Genomic DNA, 22,144 nt, shown 5'->3' with positions numbered 1-22,144 from the left:
ACATATTGGCATTTCGTGCTATAATGCCCAAATAGCCTACTAAAAGTCGAGCTTCAAATCCAACAGGCTGACCATGACTGTTTCTACTTACTTTGACACGCTCGATAGGATTTAAGTCGTATAAATCTTTAAGAAGCGTACGTCCTCGACCTCTGCGCGTCTCACCACTTTCAGCTGAAAAACGATATATTATTATATTAAAATTGAAAAATAAATCAATAATAAAAGTCAACACACATATAAAATAAACTTAACATTACTTTGAAATTCTGCAGGCTCGTCAAGTGTCTCCGACACATTCAAAAAGCCAACAACTGTCTGCTGTTCACTATTTCCTTCTTCCGAATTTGGAGTATTCTGGACAATACTTAAATCTCGTAATCTTCTTCTACGCATTTTTCCTGCAATACACATAAAATAGCTGAAATTTTAGTAACAAATTACAACAATAATAGTACATATAAAATAGTTAAATTATATAACATGACCATGATTAAAATTATAATATTACATATAATTAAAAAATTGTAAAATCTTACTACATCATTATTTGTAAATATATTCATCCACATCATGTCGAACCCATTGATGTTGTGTACTAGTACTAGGGATATTTTCATCTAAGTTTTGTTCTGGAAAATGCAACGTTTTTGATCTTTCGAAGATGTCATCTCTACTTTCATTACCCATGTCAAACAAGTCTCTAGGGGTGTTCTGGAGTACAACATACCAACCCTCATTAGTTGGATCTTTCGAATAAAAAACTTGTTTCACTTGAAAAGAAAATACATATGGCTCGTCCATCAATTGTTGTCCAGTGTGAATCAAGCGAGAGAAATTAACCATTGTAAAACCAAATTGATCTTTTTTAATTCTGCAAGCAGTATTAACATCAGCCCAATCACACCAAAAAAAGACAACTTTCCATTTGTCATAGTAATCCAACTCAATAATGTCGGTATGAAGTCCGTAATACTCCACATTACCCTCAACCGGATTACTGTCCCTAGCACTAGCATAACTTGTAATTGAAGAATTAACAACAATTCCACAATTTTTAGTTCTCCTCATTCTCTCGCGATATTTTGTATGAAATCTGTATCCATTGATGAGGAAATCACTATATCTTTTTATTACTCTATTCGAACCTGGGGAAAGCCATTTAACTTCGTCATTGACGTCATTCCTACTCCAAACCTATTGAATCGAAAGTAAATTGAGTAATTATAAATGTATTATATAAAAACATTCTTATTTGATTAACTAAATTTCACGATTATATGTAACTTATTAACTTCAGTTACATACCGTTTGGCTTAACTATTCATGAAAAGATTCTGTGAATAACTTATTAATCTCTCGATATTGTAATCTTCCAGAGTGTGCACGAGATCTCAAAATTTGTTTGTACTCACTATGTTAAAAACAAGTTTAATTGGTTAGAAGATAAACAAATCAAAACAACGAATATGTGAGGAAATTTTAGAACTTTCTTGCGTAACGGTTCAATTGAATCATGGTGAAAAAGTACATATCGATGTGCTTGTATCCACGACATATCATCTAATTCTGCAATTTCAACTTTGCCGATTGGTTCTCCATAACTTTGGAATAAATAAGTTTCGGCCAAGTTATAATCATTGAGCCTAGCATTTCTACTTGGTCTATTCAATCGTGTTTCAACATCTTCTAAATATCTAGAACAGAAGGTCATGCACTCCTCTATCAAGTAGCCTTCAGCAATTGATCCTTCTGGATAACGCTTATTGCGACAATAAGAATTCAATTTGCTTAGGAACCTAAACACGATATAAAATATTTATCAAAAGCTGTAACTAAATGTATAAAGGTGAATGAATGAATACTTGAGAAATAAATTAGCATCTTTCTATAGAATACATCCATCGATAAAAAACCGGTCCACCAAGTATTGCTTCGTAAGGGAGATGGATTACCAAGTGCACCATAATAGTGAAGAAGGAAGGTGGAAAGATATTCTCCAAATTGCATAAAGTCAAAGCCGCTCGATCCTGTACTTTCTCAAGTTCTTCAACATCCAAAACTTTGCCACAAATAGCTTTCATTATATTGGATAGTTTAATTATACATGACATTACATTTTTTGACATACAGCACCATAAAGCAACTGGGAGTAAATCTTGCATCAAGATGTGGTAATCATGTAATTTTAATGAATATAATCTTTAATCTTTAAGACTCACACATTGAGATATATTTGACGCATACGCATCTGGGACTTTTATATCCTTCAACACCATGCAGAACACTTCTTTCTCTTCCTTTGACATAAAAAAAAATAGAAGACGACAACCGATACTTCCTATTCGAAAGTACTTAAGGATGAAGATCACGCCGAATTCTCATGTCAACTAAATCAAGTCGGCTCTGAAGATTGTCTTTTGATTTTCCATCGACATTTAAAATTGTCCCAATTATGTTCTCGCAGACATTCTTCTCAATATGCATGACATCAAGATTGTGGCGTAAAATGTTGTGCTCCCAATAAGGCAACTCAAAAAAAATACTCATTTTTTTCCACAAGCCTGCCTCATTAGGATCATCCTCTTCATCAGATTCATCCCTCACTCTTCTCTTTGTTTGCGTGTTAGGTGGTTGATTCATCTTCCCATAACTAAAACTGATATCTTTTAACATAAACAAGATTTCAGATCCAATGGTCTGCTCAGGAGCTCATTTTTACTCTTCAGTACCGTCAAATAGAGTCCTCTGAAATCTAAATTTATGATTTCCATCTAACCACCGACGTTGGCCCATGTAAGAGAACTTTTTCCCATTGGACAACCACTTCGAACAAGTTTGCGCAGCACAACAAGGACAAGCATAACGTCCTTTAGTACTCCAACTCGACAAATTAGCATAAACCAGGAAATCATTAATTGTCCACAACAAAGCTACACGTAAATTAAAGTTCTCCTTTCTCAGTACATCATATGTCTCAACACCAGACCATAATTGTTTTAACTCTTCAATAAGTGGCTGCAAATAGATGTCAATATCATTTCTAGGACCTTTCTCTCTAGGGATAATCATTGATAAAATAAATGAAGATTGCTTCATGCAAATCCATGGAGGCAAATTGTAAGGAACACGCACTACAGGCCAAGTACTGTACAAAGTACTCATGATTTTAAATGGATTAAAGCCGTCAGCTGCTAACCCAAGCCTCACATTTCGAGGATCGCTTGCAAAGCTTAGAAATTTACTGTCAAATGATTTCCAAGCTAAAGAATCCGTAGGATGTCTTAATAATCCATCATCGGTCCGTTGATCATTATGCCACCTCATAGATTCGGCTATCTTTGACGACATGAAAAGCCTTTGAAGTCTTGGTATTAGGAGAAAATATCACAAAACCTTGATTGGCTTCTTTCTTAACTGTGCCCCACCTTCATCCGTATTCACATCTTCTATATTACTATTCATCCAACGAGACTTACCACAAACATGACAAGACTGTTGGTTTTTCTAATCACCCTAGTACAACATGCAGTCATTTGGGCAACTATGAATTTTATTGTACCTAAGGCCTAAATCTTTTATTAGTCTCTTCATATCTTGACAAGACTAGGGGATTTTTGCAAACGGAAACATCTCTCTCAGAAACTCTAGCAGCATTGTAAAAGAGTTTCTGGTCCACCCTCCCAAACATTTTAAGTGAAATAAACGAATGCAGAAGGACAATTTCAAATATTTTGATCCCTCGTAAAGTTCTTCGCTCATTTCATTAAGTAAATTGTAGAACTTCATCGCTTCTTCATTTGGCTCCTCATCATGTGCACTTGTTCCCGTTTCGCAAAAAACATTTCCACCAATATTACAATCATCGGATGCAATAAAGTCAGGTGGAAACGATTTCTCACCATGACTATGTATATTAAATGCATCCCGCAACATACCTTTCATGTCATCTTGTCTATCATACTGACGGTAAGCAGTATCAAGATAAGTCAGATTAATCATTGAATAGGTTCTACTAGATGTACACTCTCCATGGAAAATCCATTTTTTATACCCCTGAATAAAGCCATCAACAATTAGATGTTCGTAGACAACTTCACAAAAATGCCAATTGATGTTGCCACACTTCTTACACGGGCAAAGAATCATATTCTCTTGCCTTGCATTTTGAAATGCAAAATCTAGAAAAGTTTGTACTCCATTTCGATAAGTGTTGCTTACCCTTAACAAATTCATCCAACTCCTATCCATTTCGTTGTTCTTGAAGTCTAAAGTCGACAATAAATTACGGTTACTAAAATAGATAATACATATCAAGTACCAAGTATCTAATGGGTGTAAACTAATTCAAGTAAGTTGCGGGATTTTCAAGTGTATGTTTATGTATTACGTAAGTTAAGTAAGTTTTGTAAGTTATGTAAGTTATGATATGATATAAATTTATGTAAGGTATGTAAGTTATGTAAATTATGATATGAAATATATTTATTTATTACGTAAGTTATGTAAGTTATATATTTATGTATTATGTAAGTTTTGTAAGTTATGTAAGTTATGATATGATATATATTTAACATTAAGATAAATATTATTTCCTTTAAAAATTATTTTAATTAAATAATATTTAAATAAATTAATCCAAATTATTTGTGATAATTTTTAATGATATAAACGAGTTTGATTAAAATTATAAAGTTGGAATAGTAAAACAATTTAATATAATTATAAAAGTGTGACCCATCAATTAAAACTTAATTTAGTAAAAATGTATTAAATTATTTAATTATTTTCAAAAATAATAAAAATATTGTAATTTTTTTCTTTTTATATTTTATATGAAATTTAGAAAAATAACGATATTAAAATTTTAACCCAAAATCTCTTAATTTTAATATTTGAACATTGTTATTTTGACTATAATCTTATTTGTTTTTGTATGAAGTATTTATAAGTACATTTGTTGTAAAAGGTTTTTTCATCAAGATCACAACATAGATGTATTGTAATTTAATAATAGGATAAATGCATAATCAAATTTACGTTATTTGATTTTCATTTTTAAAATATCTTTGTTAAGGAAAAAATAGGAGGAACTAGCATTGGATAAATAGTTGTTCTTCAAAAAAAAAAAACATAAATGATCTACTTTAGAGAAACAATGAGGTTTTGAGAGTTTAGACCTTGTTCGTTACTGGTAAAGATTAGCAGCCTTCACTTCAATGCAGCCCCTCAGATTATTTTGTAGAAACACCAACTGATCAACAACAGCTAGATGCAACCTTACAGTAATTGGGTGTAAGAGTTTCAGATCATCAGAACAAGTCCTGCCTAAAATCAATGACAGCAGTAACAATCATTATAGCAAAAATGGAACACCATGTACTCTTCCCTATGTTTAAGCCACACAACTCATATGCAACAAGTAGACTACAAATCAAATTTTAGAAGCATTTATTTATACTATGATGATAAATGATTTATTTCAAGGAATCAAAACTCAAGTATTTTGACAAGAGCCGGCACAAACTAGAGTAATAAATTAAAATCTAATCCATAAGAATTTTTTTTACCACATCCAAAGCCACTGTAGTGATTTTAGACAATTAAACCCTTTTGGTTGTATAACACATACAAGAAATTTCCTTTGACCACTATGCTAAGTATCATCATGTACAACCCCAATGGCGTTGACCCAAAGCATTTATCGACACTAAAGAGGACTCGATTGCAGATCTCTACTCAATTTAATGTCATTAAGCCTTTTAGCTAATAGCAATGAGATTTTTCAAGCTAATTTCTCTACAAGGAAGTGACTCAAAGCCCTCAGCAACAAGTAAAGGGAACTAGTTTAATCTCCCTATATTCTTCCATTTGACAGTAGAAGAAATTGTTTTAACAGAATTGTCTTTAACTCTAGAGTAAAAAAGCATCATTTCAATTGCAAAGTTGCCCTACTTGGATAGAATTAAAGCACTAAAACATACTTATAGTTATAGACACTTAGCAACCAGTAACCTACACAAAGAAGGTCTCATAACATCATGGACAAGTTAAACAGATGAAAGAATTTAGAATAGAGACCAATGCACTATTGTGCATATCATCATTGTAACTAAAAGGTCTACAATCTTGGAATATATAAGAGTAACATGTGAACATATAAAATGTTTAATGCAACTGATTTGTACCAGAATAGATAATCTTCAAACTCTTAAACCCTAAAACAAAATTCAAGAGAGCAAGAACTACGAAGCACTTACTTTGTTCTCGATGGAGCAATTGTTGAAGTTGGTATCAACCAAAACACGATCTGAGCGAGGGCTAAAAAAGCTGAAGAAACCTCCGACTTGGTCCATATAACAGTCAACAATATCGGAAAGGGTCGAACCAATAAAATGAGAATCGAGAAGAAAATGGGTAAAAGGGCTGAGTGAGGGTTTCGGCTTAACGATTGGTTGCGGCAGAGGGGTGCAACGGTTACGCCGCAGATGGTCGAGTCGACGGTGATGCAACAGATGGTCAGGTCCGGCAATGGAGAGATGCGTTGGGGTTTGATTTGCTGAAAATTTAGGGTTAGGGGGAAATTTTAAGGGAAAATTTTAGGGGAAAAACACTTAAGGTTTTTCAGGTATAATTTTGGGGATAAAAAGGTGGAAAAAAAACGATGCCGTTTATGTAACACCCTGAATTTGGGCCTAGAAGTATTGGGCCTTGAGTAGGGGTCCGTAAGGAGGTTGTATATAGGTATTTAATTGTGCAATGAAATGAAACAATTAAATGTTTGCTATTAGTGGTTAATGGCTTTGAGAAGTGTTGGAGAAATCTTGGGTTCAAACTCGGGCTTTAGCAAAAATTTTGGTATTAAGTGAAAAAAAACCTGGATGCTTGGATGAGGGTTTTTAAATTATTGTGTTAAATAAATGACACAAGGAAGCTTGTAGTCTAGTGGTTGTGGTGTCATTAAGGTTGTATGGGAGCCTGGGTTCAAGCCTTGGCTCTTGTAATTTATTTTGTTTTTTTTAAAGGAACTCGGACTTTGGCCTTTAGACCTTATAATTAATTGGGGATAAAATATGACACAAAAAGCCTTGTGGCTTAGTGGCAAGTAGCGTGTGGAGCATTTAAGGGGTGGCATAGGTTCGAATCCCATGGCAAGCAAGGAGCATTTATTTTGCTAACAGGGGGCGACAAGAGTTGGTGTTGAATTTAAACTCTAATGTTGGAGGGATCCCACATCGGGAAGCTAACATAAGAGTGGTTGTGAAGCTGGCTTTAAATAGAGGGAACCATGAAGCGAGTAAATGTACCTTTCTTGGCTGATCCCTTTCGCTGTATGGAGTGCTCGTTTGGGTTGGGCGTCGGCTAAGAGTGCTCGGAGTGTGGATTAACTCCAGTCTCCTATCGTGTGTATTTCTTACTACTCTAGTCAGTAGGATGGCTATTTCAGTCGCGATGGGTCGAAAGGGGTCATGTGGGCCTAATGGGCCTACAAGCCCAATTGGATAAGTTGTTTGATTGTGTAGTAAATTTGGGCTAGGCTAGGTGAATCTAATATTTGTGGCTAGATTTGGGCTAAAAGGGCCACACGAGCGTGTGGGCCCATTTGGGCGAGAATGGGCTTTAGAGCCATTAGTATTGTTATCCATGTTTAAAATACTTTGGTTTATAAAATTACCAAAATACCCCTAGTTTGTAAAATTACCAAAATACCCCTAGTTTGTAAAATTATCAAAATACCCCTAGTTTGTAAAATTACCAAAATACCCCTAATTTGTGAAATTACCGAAATACCCTCGACCTGTAAAATTATTGAAATACCCTCGACTTGTAAAATTACCAAAGTACCTCGATTTATAAAATTACCGCTTTTACCTCGATTTGTAAAATTACCGCTTTTACCCTCGATTTATAGAATTACCGTTTTACCCTCAGTTTACAGAATTACTATTTTACCCTCGATTTATAGAATTATCATTTTACCCCTAATTTACATAATTACCATTTTACCCCAGATTTACATAATTATCGTTTTACCCTCGATTTACAGAATTATCGTTTTACCCTCGATTTACAGAATTACCATTTTACCCTCGATTTATAGAATTACTGTTTTACCCTTGATTTACAAAATTACTGTTTTACCCTTGATTTACAAAATTACTGTTTTACCCTCGATTTACAAAATTACTAAAATACCCTTGGTTTGTGAAATTACCGCAATACCCTCAATTTGTAAAACTACCAAAATACCCCTATATGGTAAAATGACGAATATGCCCTTATGTTCCGTATGACTGATGTGCTTAGGATTTACATATATTGATATTGGAATAGTTAAGTTTGAGTGACAGGTGGTGGTTATCATAGGTGATTGATTATGGAAACGTTTCAACTTCAACCCGTAACAGGTGTGTACTAACCCTCGTAATAGCTTAGATTAATATTTGCTGAAAAGCCGAAAGCTTTATATTTTAGTGATTTGGGAATTAATATTTAGATCTATTTTCTACGCATGTTTAAGTTGGATTCACAACGGATATGGGGTAGGAAGGTATTTGGAACGTTCTTCAACGAGTAGATCTCTTGGTAAGTATTCGAACCTTCTTTCCATTTGTATCTTGTGGTTTAAGAAAAGCTGAAAACCCCTCTGTCGACTAAGGCTAAAAGGGTTTTTGGTGTTATTTGGTTTGTTGGTGCTAGTGAGGATTAAAGGCTACCGATCGAGGAGTGTGTGAAAAGCTTGGATCATCTGAGTGACTAAATCTAGTCATCAACTTCTAAAAGGTATGAACCCAAGGGCCATTGTGGATGGTGGCGAATGTGTAAGTGATGATAATAGGTAGTTTTCAATTTGGTTTAATATTAACATGGTCTAATCTATAAGTGGTTGATTATAGGAGAAATCGCATAGGAGATCTCGTCAAGGAATATCGCAAATCGTGTGTAACGAACCCTTTTCATAGTTTAAAGCGATGAATACGAAAAGTCGAAATGCCAAAATTCGGCATTTCGAGGATTTGTGAGCAATTAACGCTCACTAGTTAGTTAGAATCGATGAGATTATGATCGGAACATTGGAAATGGTAAGAACGTGATTTTGGCATTCACGGTAAGTTGGGCCTCGAGGGTCAATAGGGCCCAATAGGCTTTCGGCCCATTTGGGTAAAATTGGTAGACAACGGAAATCTGTTAAATTGCATGATAAGACCGTTAAAACCGTTATGGAATATAGGCTAAGTGGGCCTAGACGACGAATTGGCTAAGTAGGGCCCATTAGGGTTTTAGGCCCAATAACTCGATTTCGCTAAAATGGGCCGTAATCACTGTTTGCACCAATGGATTGTTAGTAATAGTTAATGAACATGGAAACCCTAATTTTGGTAAAATTACGAGATTACCTTTATAATATGAAAATGACCGCTTTGCCCCTAGGTAAAATGACCATTATACCCCTAGGGTTTATGTATGATTTTAATACATGGGATTTTGATAAATATGGTATGTATGATATGCACATGAAATGTATGCTATGCACATGATATGTATGATATGCACATGAGGTAATCATAAATGCATTGGGTTGGGTTTTATATGGATGGAGGAAGTGAAAAGGGCTTATGCCCTGCTTATCAAAAGGGCTTATGCCCCAGCTTATCAAAAGGGCTTATACCCTGCTTATCAAAAGGGCTTATGCCCCGCTTATAAAAGGGCTTATGCCCCGATTATTGAAAGGGCTTTTGCCCGCTTATTAAAAGAGGCTAGGCCTCGGTTATATAATAAAGCATCTATGCCGCCAAAGGGAGAGTTTGGCGGGTGGGTCGAGTTAATCCCTACATGGTGTGTTGGTTGGTACGGTGGAGAGTAGCGGATGGTGGGTTGAGTAGTCTCCCAAATGGGTTGCATTCTTTCATTGAAATTATATGTGACATTGAAATGGGCCTAAGGGCCATACCGCTTCTGATAATATGAAATATGAAAAGGCTTGCCCAAGAATATGAAATATGAAAAGGCTTCGCCCAAGATTATGAAATATGAAATATGAAAAGGGCTACTGCCCAAAGGCATGATTGAGATTGGATTTGGGCTTAGACCCAACAGTCGTTATTGTTTTGGGCTCTGAAAGGGCTTGTTGCACACTGAGTTTCCAAACTCACCCCCCTTTCCTTAACCTTGCAGGTGAGCCTTGATGTGGGGACTTGGGCCGGAGGGGATTCAGAGTGGCCACGGTGATTGTCTTTGGACTTTTAAATAAGTGTTGGTTTTCATTTAATTTCCTTTAATTATTATTTATTTTTGGGTTGTAATAAGGCCAATTTTAACTTTCCTTTTATTTCTTTTCGGAATTATTTTAATTTTAATAACTTTAAAAATTGGTTAATAATTATTCAAATGGGCTAGACTTAGGACGTGTTTTCAAAATGATACTTGTTTTCAAAATATCTCAACACCACGATTAATCGATTTATCAAAGACGCCCACTTAAACAAATTTAAACTCGATATAACAAAGTGTGGCTATGGTTGTGGGCATGTCTAGGATTGGATCCAATTAAAGAGCTTGGTACTTAAGCGCCTTCATGGCTCACCTCCTCTGTCTCGGATACCTACCGGTGCCCACTTCCATACACTTTGTTAACTTAATAAAATGTATGGTTTTAAAACACTAAAACAGAACGTGGGTTTTCAACTCCAATGTGGCACGTCAAATTCGGCCATAACGTCTGGACCGGGTTTGGGGTGTTACAGTTTAGGTAGAAAACTGAATACCTTTTGCGGTGTTTCAACAAAGTGCCACTAAATACAAAGTAAACGGCGACGTTTTACTCACGCATTACACATATTTCCGGCGTTTTTGAATCAAACGCCGGTAATGCATAGCTTATTGCGGCATTTTGGAACAAACGCCACTAACAACAATGATAAAACGGCATCGTTTCAAGGACTTGTAATATACATTTGCGGCGTTTTATGGAAGCACCACTAAATAAAAATGATAAAACGTCACCGTTTTGCTAACCACTTATCAAATTTTGCGGCATTTTCGGTAAACGCCACTAATAACAAGGGTAACACGTCGCCATTTTATGAAAACCTAACACATATTTACGGCGTTTTTTTGCTAAAACGCCGGTAATAAGTAGCCTGTTGCGGCGCTTTACAAGAAACGCCACTAATGCCTTTAAAATTAGATTTATTTAATATATAAATTAAAAAATATAAATTAAAAACAATCACTATATACCCAAAAAACTTTAAAATTATTTTAAGTAATAGTATTTTAAATTTTTCCTTTTAAATAAATATTTTTTAAAATTTAACTATTATTTAAAAGAATTAGATAAAATTTGAAATATTGAAAATTATTTAAAATTTGAAATCTTGAAAATTATTCTAAATTTGAAATCTTTTGTTTTGAAATTATTTAATATATAAATTAAAAACAACTAGTCATATACCAAAAAAACTTTAAAATTATTTTAAACAATAGTATTTCAAATTTTCCATACTAATTAATTACCTTAAACCCCTAACCCCTATCCCTGTAATCCTATAACCCATAACCCTTAAACCCTAAACGCCTATCCATTTAAGCCCGCAACCCATAACCCATAACCCCTATCCCATACCCTCTAAATCTTAAACCTTAAACCCCTAAACCATGAAACCTTAAACCATAATTAACCACTAACCCCTAAACCTTAAACCATAAACCAAAATCCCTAAACCCATAATCAATAAATCTTAAAACATTAACTCATAAACCATAAACCCCTTACCCATGTCCCCTTAACCATTAAACCCCTTAACCCTTAACCCATATCCCCTTAACCATTAAACTCATAACCCTTAATCCTTAAACCCATAATCCATAACCCTTAACCTTTACCCACTAATCCCTAAACTTTAAACCACAACCCCTACACCCATAATCCCTAAACACATAATCTCTAAACCTTAAAATATTAACTCATAAACCATAAACTAAACTATAATGATAATTTATTTCATATTTTAAAATTAATATTCTCTTTTCGATTATATAAGAATTTCTTTAATATATATTTTGACAAACAATCAGTCATATACCTAAAAGCTTTAAATTTTTTAAATAATAGTATTTTAATTTTTCATTTTTAACATATGTCATTATTTTTTCTGAAGAATTTAAATATTTAATTAAAAATAAATTGTATTTTAATCAATATAAATATAAATAAACCATTTAAATAATAAATATATAGATAAAAAAATTTTGCAGCGTTTTTATACTAGACATATAGCGGCGCTTTTATAAAAACGCCACTAATGCCACTAAGGTTTAAAACAAAACAATGGCATCTTGTTGAATTTTTTGCACTGTTTTTCGCAAAACGCCGCTAATGAAACTAAGGGCCGAGAGAAAACGACGGCGTCTTGCTGAAATTATTAGCGGCGCTTTTACAAAAAATGCCACTAAAGGTTGAGCATTAGCAGCGTTTTTTATAAAAGCACCGCTAATGCTCGATCTATAGTGGCGCTTTTCAAAAAATGCCGCTAATGCTCGATCTATAGCGGCATTTTAATGTTGAACTTTAGCTGCGTTTTTTATGTAGTGATAGGGGTTTTAATTAGAAAGAGATTTCAATTAATCAACCTAGAATCAGTTATTTTTACTCTCGAAAGGGATATTAATCAGTTATTTTTACTCTCAAAAGGGATATTAATATAATTTAGGGATTTCTACGGATCAAGACAAGTGAATAAATCGTTTAATTTAGATTTAGAATAATAAGTGAAGTCTAGGTGGATTCTTTTCTGGGTATTGTCTCTCTCATCGGTTTTCTTCAAATATTTTCCTACTTTACTCTCTATTTCATCTTAGTAATTAGGTTAGTTAAGATTAGGTTAAAATAAATCCCTTTAATTTATTCGGCTAGATAATAAAAAGATAGTAACTACTAGTATTTTTAGTCCTCATGGATACAATATTCCTGACTCAACATAGCTATACTACCATTCGATAGGTGCGCTTGCCTTTGTCGTATTTTACTTAGTTTGTGACGTCATCATGTAATAACTTGTTCGATCCACTTCATTTCATTTTAATAGAATTATAAAAATTGACTAAAATGCATAATGGAAGTCAAATTCCAGTACCAATATGGAAAAAGAAAAAAAATAAGTACTAATTTGAAATTAAAATCGAATTCAAATACTAACAAGTATATTTACCTAAAATCCAAAGACTATATTTTCTATCTCGTACTTGGTGTCAAATGCAGCTTCCCGCCTACTTCCCTTTGCTTTCGTTTTGCTTTTGGCTTGACATTTTTTTTTTGGTAAATTACACTCAAAGTTAGTAAATTATTTGTAAATTTATATTTTGGTCAGATATTTTTGGTAAATTACATATGGCACACTGGATTTTTAGAATGTTGCTATATGACATTTCCTATTCATACTGTCTACGCCAATAATTATTTGTACATTTTAGTTAGATTTTTTTGATAAATTACACATGACACATTGAATTGTTAGAATCATTATTATATGACATTCTCTATTTATACTATTTGCATCAATTAAAAGTTCTCATTCCTTTTTTTCTAAATTTTAATTTTTTTCTTTCATGAAATAAATTTGAACATTATGAATTTGTGAATTAGAATCCAAACACTTTCTTCTCTTATCTCTAACACTGACTGTCAAAATGACTTGGATCTAAAATATGTTTTACTCGTCGATGGGTCTAACCCACCATACAGATTGTCAAATCGTCACTCAAAGCTTGCTAACTAGATTTAAAAAATATATATAACAACCTAATGATATAAATATAAATAAAAATATGTGAATAGCTCAATCACTTAAAAAAATTTTTTTGAATAGTTTAATCACTTAAATTTTTTAAGTTAAATAATTAAAACGCACCTTTTTAAATGTAATTTACCTTATTTCTATCTCGAAGTCTTCTCTTTGCTTTCGTTTTGCTTTAGACTTGGTGATGTTTTTATGGTGTGACAAAGACCCACAATCTTGGCAGTAGCAGCCTCTTTTATTTCACTTCCCAATTCCCATAATGGATCGGCCGTCCCCACTTCAAAAGTTGGGTCTTTGAGTGATGTAAATCTTGAACCTAAGGCTAAAAACTAAAGAACTATGAGCATAGAAAAAAGTGTCACCAAGCTTGCTTTTTTCTCTATGTTTGTTTTCAATTTGACAACGATTTAACCCCATATTTGGCTTAGTTTCTTGTGTAGGAAACACGGTTTTGCTTTTATTTTTACTGTTTAAGTGAAATAACTTGGAAAGAGAGGAAAGTGCGAATTATGAAAGTTTGATGTTTTGATTGGTTAATTACAAAGTGTTTTAATATGTTTAAAATGTTTTTAATGGATTTTGATGTGCAAGTCTCGAAATATACAATTATATATCTCTTAAAATTGATGGAATCATATTATATAATATATGATAAAATTATATATTTTAATTTCGCAAAAGTTTATAATTCAATTTCGGTCCTTAAAAATTTTTTGAATGCACCTCTAAAGCTAGACATGTTGTAGAATTTGTTACTTGGCCAACCATGCAGCTGATGAAACTCTGATACATGTTGGTTCTGTTTGAAGCATGCTGGTTCAGCTTAGTTCCTATTTTAGTTTCAGTTGATTTTATCTTAACCAATGTTTTGACATGGACTGGTTTGATTAGGTGCTGATTGACTCTTTTTGCTTAAGTGCAGGCAATGTTTTGTAAGTTTCAATATAGTTAGTGAGAGTAGTTATGTTTTTGGTAATTTAGTGACTTAAATTGAAATGATTTCTTATTGAATGGATAAGCAGAACATTTTCAACTTCATTTTTATGCTTCTTGCTGCTCGTTTTTCATTTGTTCTTTGTTTTACTTCTCTTAAAACACCAACAATTGCTATCAAGACCATGTTGTCTTTAAGGGTCATTGTTTTTGTTTCTTGTTAAAAAAGATAGAAGCTTCTTTGTTTCTTGTTGCTGTAAAACATGTCTTCAGCAAATTTCTCACCCCCTCCACCACCTGTTTTTGCTGGAGAAAACTACTATTTAGGTAGTGAAGATGAGGACCTGCCTCCATGTTTATGACTTGTGGGATGTGGTCTAGACAGGCAAGGAGACACCACCTTTGAGAGCAAATCCCACCATTGCTCAGATAAGGCAATTCAGTGATGAGTGTGCCAAGAAATACAAAGCAATATCCTGCCTGTAGAATAGTGTTTCAGATGTTATTTTCACCATGATCATGGCGGGTGGAGGAGGCGAAGTCTCATCGCTAGCCATTTAGAATGATGAAAGAAAAAAAATTGTGTCCAAAACCTTGCTCAGATGTCATGATAAGAATAGGGTAATCTCTTGAATTTTATTAATACATCTCAAGGACATATATATCTATATAATAGTAACGTAGAAATCAAATTGTTAAAAAATAATATCTCATAATAATAATTTATGTTATTTCATTAGGAATCAAGTTGGTAAGAGGTAATATAACAAACTATCACAATGACTTAGAAAAAATCACTTGATAATTGGCTCTGACTTTAACTTCTTTAACTACTTATACATCTAATTGTTTGTTTGGACTTGCAGTCAGGGCATACCCAAAGGGGAGGGGTCCTCGCGGCCTTTTGTTCAATGGGATAATTCCATATATAGCCCCTTCCTAAAATAAAAGATCCAATTTAATCCTTTTTAACTTTTGATTAAATGGAAAAATCTTAATTTTAATCTTTTGAAAAATTAATAATTTAATTTACTTTAAACATTTTTAATAGAAAAATTTTAACTTTAGCCTCCACAAATTTTATAATCTTATCTTGGCCCCCTAAACAAAATTTCTAGCTTCGCACCTACTTATAGTGATATATTTATGTAAAGAAATGTATCATTTGAATCACCAATTATTTTTAATGGTACAAAATAAATAATTTCTATAGGATTACTTCATAGAGAATGTTCAGCCCATCTTAAACCTTATCAAACATATGTGAAACCAATGATCTGAAGTTAAAAATAGTTTGGCTACAATTTTCACGGAGAAAAACAAACTTTGTGAGAGCACATTTTCAAATAAAAAGTAATTACAGAAAAGAAGAATATAACATTTTCATATTTACACAGTCAATTGCACTTCATTTTCCACTTTTAAATATAAAAAATAACCCAACACGCTACTTTACTTTAAGGTACGCTTCGTTAGTCGAATTTCACATAATGTTATATTTTAGAATAAGATTATTTTGTTTAAATTTTCAACATTCTAAACATTTTATAATCTTATATTCTTAAATAATATCAAGATGATGTAATATGACGTGTAATCTCCTTACAACTTATTCATGTTATCTTAGATTACGAAATAGTTTGCCCTTTGTTTTATTTTTTTACTCAAATTAGACTTTAGTTTACCCTTTGTTTTATTTTTTTACTCAAATTAGACTTTTCTTCTCAAATAACATTTAAAAAGGATTAAAAATTATAATATATTTTTCTTAATAGTAAAATAATAGATGTCATACATCAAAATTATTATTATATTTCCTTCAATAATTTATTTATTAATATATTAATTAAGGTTGATTATTGTAATTATGATTTACAAATTATTTCAACATCATATATTTACTTATTAATATATAAATTGTAATTAAAAATATGAATTATCATAATTTTATAGAAACTGAGACTGAAAATATTTTTATTGGGCAATCTCATTATAGGTTTTGATCTTTTTTGACACAATGCCTAGAACTACTCATAACTCATCCTCAATCCATAAATTGGAGGATAATATACTTCAGTGCATGCTCAAACCCATATTCTCCTGCATTGACAACAATACTTATATCAATCAAGATAAAGCTCAATCGACGAGACTAAAAAATATTATGTTTGAGATGGGATATGCTTTCATACTAGATTTTGCTCTTTCCAAAAGTAATCAATAGGAAAATACTGGTTGACCTTCAACTGCACATATAGCCAAATGTTGGATCAAGTCTTTATATATATATATATATGTTTTTACCGGCTCTTTAAAATTGGGAGTAAAGCTTCAATCCTGATCTTAATAGCTATGGCATTCTCCTTTTACACTTTCATTGCTATTTTGCTTTTTTTACTCTCTATAATAGTGAGGAGCAGTGAGATTACTAGAGCAACAAATAATGATTCAGAATCTCTTGTAGCTGAGGAAAAAGCATTGATGGAAACTGGGTGGTGGAGTAACTACAGCAACAAAGGTGTTCACCATTGTACATGGCCTGGTGTTAGATGTAGTCCTGCTGGGAGTGTCATCGAGGTTGATCTTAGTGGCCATGGTCTAAATGGGAGTATAACACCTCAAATAGGTGCACTTTCCAAACTCAAGTGCCTCAACCTGTCCTTAAATACTCTTAGAGGTGAGTTACCTTCTTCACTTGGAAACCTTACTCAATTGGCAGTGCTTGATGTTTCTTATAATGAAATTTATTATATTCCCTTGGAAATTGAGAAGATGAAGAATCTTGTTTCTCTAAATTTGACGAGGAACCTCATTGTTCATATGCCTTCAACTATTGGTCTTTTGACCAATCTCACCCACTTGATTATGACCTCTAATCCATTGCAGAGCATCATCCCTCCCCATATATGGAACCTGAACAAGCTAATGACTCTCCATCTCGGAAACTGCCAGCTCTACGGTTCCATTCCACCAAATATTGGAAAGCTCAAGAGTTTGGTTAATCTCCATCTCTCAAGCAACATGCTTGTTGGTCCAATCCCATCTTCTGTCAACAACTTAACCAATCTTGTATCATTGGTTCTTTATGGAAACCAACTCAATGGATCCATTCCGCAAGAAATTGGGAGGCTAACCAATTTGACTACACTGTATCTATCGTCTAATATGCTTGTTGGTCCCATCCCTTCCTCTTTGGGTAATTTATCCAGACTGGAATCGTTCTCTCTTTATCAAAATAAAATAAATGGTTCCATTCCACAAGAAATAAGACATCTTGGGAAGTTGTCTCACTTAGATCTTGGTGCCAATAACTTGAGTGGTGAAATCCCTTCGTTTCTAGGTCTTTTACCCAGCTTGAGTCGTTTGTACCTTGACTCAAATCTTTTTGAAGGTTTCATCCCATTAGATATTAGAAAACTAAAGAATTTGACTTTATTGCTTCTCTCTGGTAACAGACTCACTGGCTCAATCCCTTCATCTTTGAGTTATTTGACCAATTTGCAGTTGTTGTCCCTTGACAGAAATCTTTTACACGGTTCCATCCCTTATGAAATTGGAAATATGACGAATCTAATAGAGCTACAACTTGATTCCAACCATATTTCCAATTCCACCCCTTCATCTCTACTTCATTTACCCAATTCATTGCATCTATCCATGGCTTCGAATCTTTCGGAAGGTCCTATACCCCATGAAATTGAGAGTTTGAATGCCTTGGGATACTTAGTGTTGGGTATGGGTTCCACTACGTGGGAAACCCATATTTTCTGCCATAATGTATTTTCTTTTTTTGGCCTTTTATGTGTGGGATGTGGGCAGCCTTTCTTTTATTATTGAGACAGAAATTTTGAGAGAGTGAGATTGAAGCTCATCCACAGAAAGAGAGAAGAGAAAATCAGTTTTTCAAGCTTGGTGCAGCAGTGATCAACTCTTCCATCAAAGGTTCATCCGTGGTTCGATTGAGCTGATTTTTGGACAGCAGCTAGGCGATAAGGTGTTCTTGACTTTGTACTGTCAGATTTTTCATCCGAGCCTTGTAGCGTTAGAAATACCCATTTTTCAGTAGCTATATTTTTTTGGTGATGTTCTCTTATTTTTCTCTCTTTTGCTAAAGATTACATATTATTAGCCTTGTTGGAGTTGAATGCTTGTTGTAGGCTTGATATTGTGATCTTGTAGTCAAACATTTGATGATAGTGGAGCTCTTGATCGGACTCTAAAGTCCCGTGGTTTTTACCCTTAATTTAAAGGGGTTTTTCCCGTAAAATTACCGGTGTCTCTATTTATTTTTGTTGTGGTTACATTAGTTGATTTGTGGTTGATTAAGGTTGCTAGAGAACATATCTTGTGCTATTGTGCTTGCCATAATTTTTGACAGGAGTTATAGGGAGAGAAAGAACACTGGTTGTGCTTTCGCTTTGTTTTGATTGTTCAGTTTCTTCCCAACAAACTGGTATCAGAGCTTGGTTATTGTGTCAGATAATTATGGAAATTAAGACGAGCAAGATGATTATGTTGAATGGCACAAATTATCAACTTTGGCGGAATAAAATGAAGGATTTGTTGTTTGTGAAGGCTTTGCATCTTCCGGTCTTTACTACTCAAAAACCTGATTCGAAAAGTGATGAAGAATGGAAATTTCAGTATCAACAAGTGTGTGGCTTTATTCGGCAATTTGTTGAAGAAAATGTTTACAACCACATTGATCAGGAGACACATACTCAAACATTGTGGGAGAAGCTTGAAAGCTTGTATGCTTCGAGGTTGGGCAATAACAAGTTGTTTTTGCTGAAGAAAATGATGGCGTTGAAATACAAAGAAGGAATGTCTATAGCTGACCACGTTAGTGAATTTCAGAGTGTGATGAATCAGTTGCTTGGTATGGGTGTCAAATTTGATGACGAGATTTTAAGACTTTGGTTGCTTGCTACTCTACAAGACTCTTGGGAGACCTTTTGGGTCTCGCTCATTAATTTTGCCCCACAGGGTATTATTACTTTGGATTTGGCTAAGAGTGGTGTGTTAAATGAAGAGGTTAGAAGAAGATCTCAGGGTTCTACATCACAGTCCGAGGTGTTGGTTATTGAGAACAGGGGGAGGAACAGAGACAAAGATGGAAAGGGTAGAGATAAAAGCCGAAGCAAGTCAAGATCGAGATACAAGAATCTTGAGTGCCATCATTGTGGTAAGAAAGGTCAAATCAAGAAATATTGCTTCAAGTGGAAGAAAGAGAATAAAGGTGGTGGTGATAAACATGATCGGAATGACGATGAAAAATTCGAGCGTGTTGCTACTGTTACTCGTGAAGATCTGTTAGATATTTGTGATGAGAATTTGGTCAACCTAGTATGCGACGAGACTAGTTGGGCGATTGATACTGGTGCATCACTTCATGTCACGTCGAGGAAGGAATTCTTCACATCTTATACTCCTGGTGATTTTGGGGTATTGAATATGGGTAATAACGGTTTGGTTTCGGTTATTGGTATGGGAGATGTTAGCTTGGTGAGTAACAATGGAACAAAGTTAACTCTCAAGGATGTCAGACATGCACTGGATATCCGTTTGAATTTGATTTCTGCAGGAAACCTTGATGATGAGGGATTCTGTAACACCTTCAGTGAGGGGCAGTGGAAGTTGACTAAAGGCTCCTTGGTTGTGGCTCGAGGAAAGAAGAGCTCAAATTTGTACTTGATGCAAGCTTTGACTTCTCGAGAGACGGTGAATGTGACAGTAAATGACAGCTCAACTGAGTTGTGGCATAAACGACTCAGTCACATGAGTGAGAAGGGGCTTAACTGTTTAGCGAAGAAGAATCAACTTTCGGGTTTAAAGAATGCTACACTGAAGAATTGTGCTCATTGTCTAGCAGGAAAACAAAGAAGAGTTTCATTTAGAAGCTATCTTTCTCATAGAAAATCAGAGTTGCTAGAGTTGGTCCATTCAGATATTTGTGGTCCGATAAAAGTAAGATCACATGGTGGTGCACTTTACTTTGTGACTTTCATTGATGATTGTTCAAGAAAGCTATGGGTTTACACTTTGAAGTCTAAAAATCAAGTCTTTGATGTGTTTAAACAGTTTTAAGCATCAGTTGAAAGAGAAACAGGGAAGCAGTTAAAGTGCATTCGTACTGATAATGGTGGCGAGTACACAGGGTCGTTTCATGAGTGTTGTCTACAACAGGGAATTAGACATCAGAGAACACCACCAAAGACTCCACAGTTAAATAGGTTAGCTGAAAGAATGAACCAAACATTGATTGAGAGAGTCAGATATTTATTGTCAGATGCAAAGTTACCAAGATCGTTTTGGGTTGAAGCTTTAAATACAGTGACACATGTGATAAATCTGTCCCCTAGTGTTCCTTTGAAAGGTGATGTGCCAGATAGAGTTTGGTTTGGTAAAGACATGTCATATAATCACCTACGTGTGTTCGGTTGTAAAGCATTTGTTCATGTTCCAAAGGATGAAAGATCCAAGTTGGATGCCAAGGCTTGACAATGCATTTTTATTGGTTATGGTCTAGATGGTGAGTTTGGTTATAGACTCTATGATCCAGTTCAGAAGAAACTCGTGAGAAGTAGAGATGTTGTCTTCATTGAGGATCAGACCATTGATAACATTGATAAGACGGAGAAAGTGGATTCACAAGGTAGTGGTGACTTGATCGATGTGAATCCAGTTCCTCTAGACTCTTCACCAGATCCTATCCAGGATAATGTGCATGATGATGTTAGTGGTGACCATCAGACTATAGGTGACTTTAATACTCCCATGGATGATATTGTGAATGATCAACAACATGCACCTATAGCTCCATCAGCAGTTCCACTTTGAAGGTCTTCTAGAGATCGATGATCTTCTATCAGGTATTCTCCTAATGAATATGTTCTTTTGACTGACGGAGGAGAACCTGAATGTTATGAAGAGGCTATGGAGAGTGAATGCAAAGATCAGTGGGTTGAAGCGATGAAAGACGAACTTCAATCCTTGCATGAGAACCATACCTTTGAATTGGTGAAACTGCCTAAGGGCAAAAGAGCTTTGAAGAATCGATGGGTTTACAGGTTGAAGCAAGAAGAGAAGTCTTCATCTCCACGATACAAAGCTAGATTGGTCGTCAAGGGTTATACTCAGAAAAAGGGGGTTGATTTTGAAGAAATATTTTCTCCGGTTGTGAAGATGTCCTCTATAAGTACTATACTGAGTTTGGCAGCTTGTTATGACTTAGAGGTTGAACAAATGGATGTGAAAACTGCTTTTCTTCATGGTGACTTGGAAGAAGAGCTTTACATGGAGCAGCCAGAGGGTTTTGTTGCACAAGGGAAAGATGACTATGTGTGCAGATTGAAGAAGAGCTTGTATGGTTTGAAGCAAGCTCCAAGGCAATGGTACAAGAAGTTTGAGTC

The 22,144-nt window shown here is 34.4% G+C and overlaps 1 protein-coding gene and 1 long non-coding RNA gene across 2 annotated transcripts; both read left to right on the top strand.

Annotated features, from left to right (window-relative positions):
- Window positions 1-8,381: 8,381 nt before the first annotated feature.
- On the top strand, window positions 8,382-10,381 carry LOC128280779 (uncharacterized). Its single transcript, XR_008270928.1, has 3 exons — window positions 8,382-8,408; window positions 8,522-8,586; window positions 10,177-10,381. It is a non-coding gene; the product is annotated as an uncharacterized LOC128280779 (long non-coding RNA).
- A 6,703-nt stretch (window positions 10,382-17,084) lies between these two features.
- Window positions 17,085-18,569, top strand: LOC128280404 (probable leucine-rich repeat receptor-like protein kinase At1g35710). The gene has a single exon (XM_053018554.1). It carries the CDS (start codon window positions 17,085-17,087, stop codon window positions 18,567-18,569), a length of 1,485 nt encoding a protein of 494 aa, XP_052874514.1.
- The last annotated feature ends 3,575 nt before the right edge of the window (window positions 18,570-22,144 follow it).

This window comes from Gossypium arboreum, chromosome 9 (assembly GCF_025698485.1).
Source record: "Gossypium arboreum isolate Shixiya-1 chromosome 9, ASM2569848v2, whole genome shotgun sequence".
Classification (NCBI taxonomy): domain Eukaryota; kingdom Viridiplantae; phylum Streptophyta; class Magnoliopsida; order Malvales; family Malvaceae; genus Gossypium; species Gossypium arboreum.
Note: the sequence above shows the minus strand (reverse complement) of the source record. Positions and strands in the feature narration are given on the sequence as shown.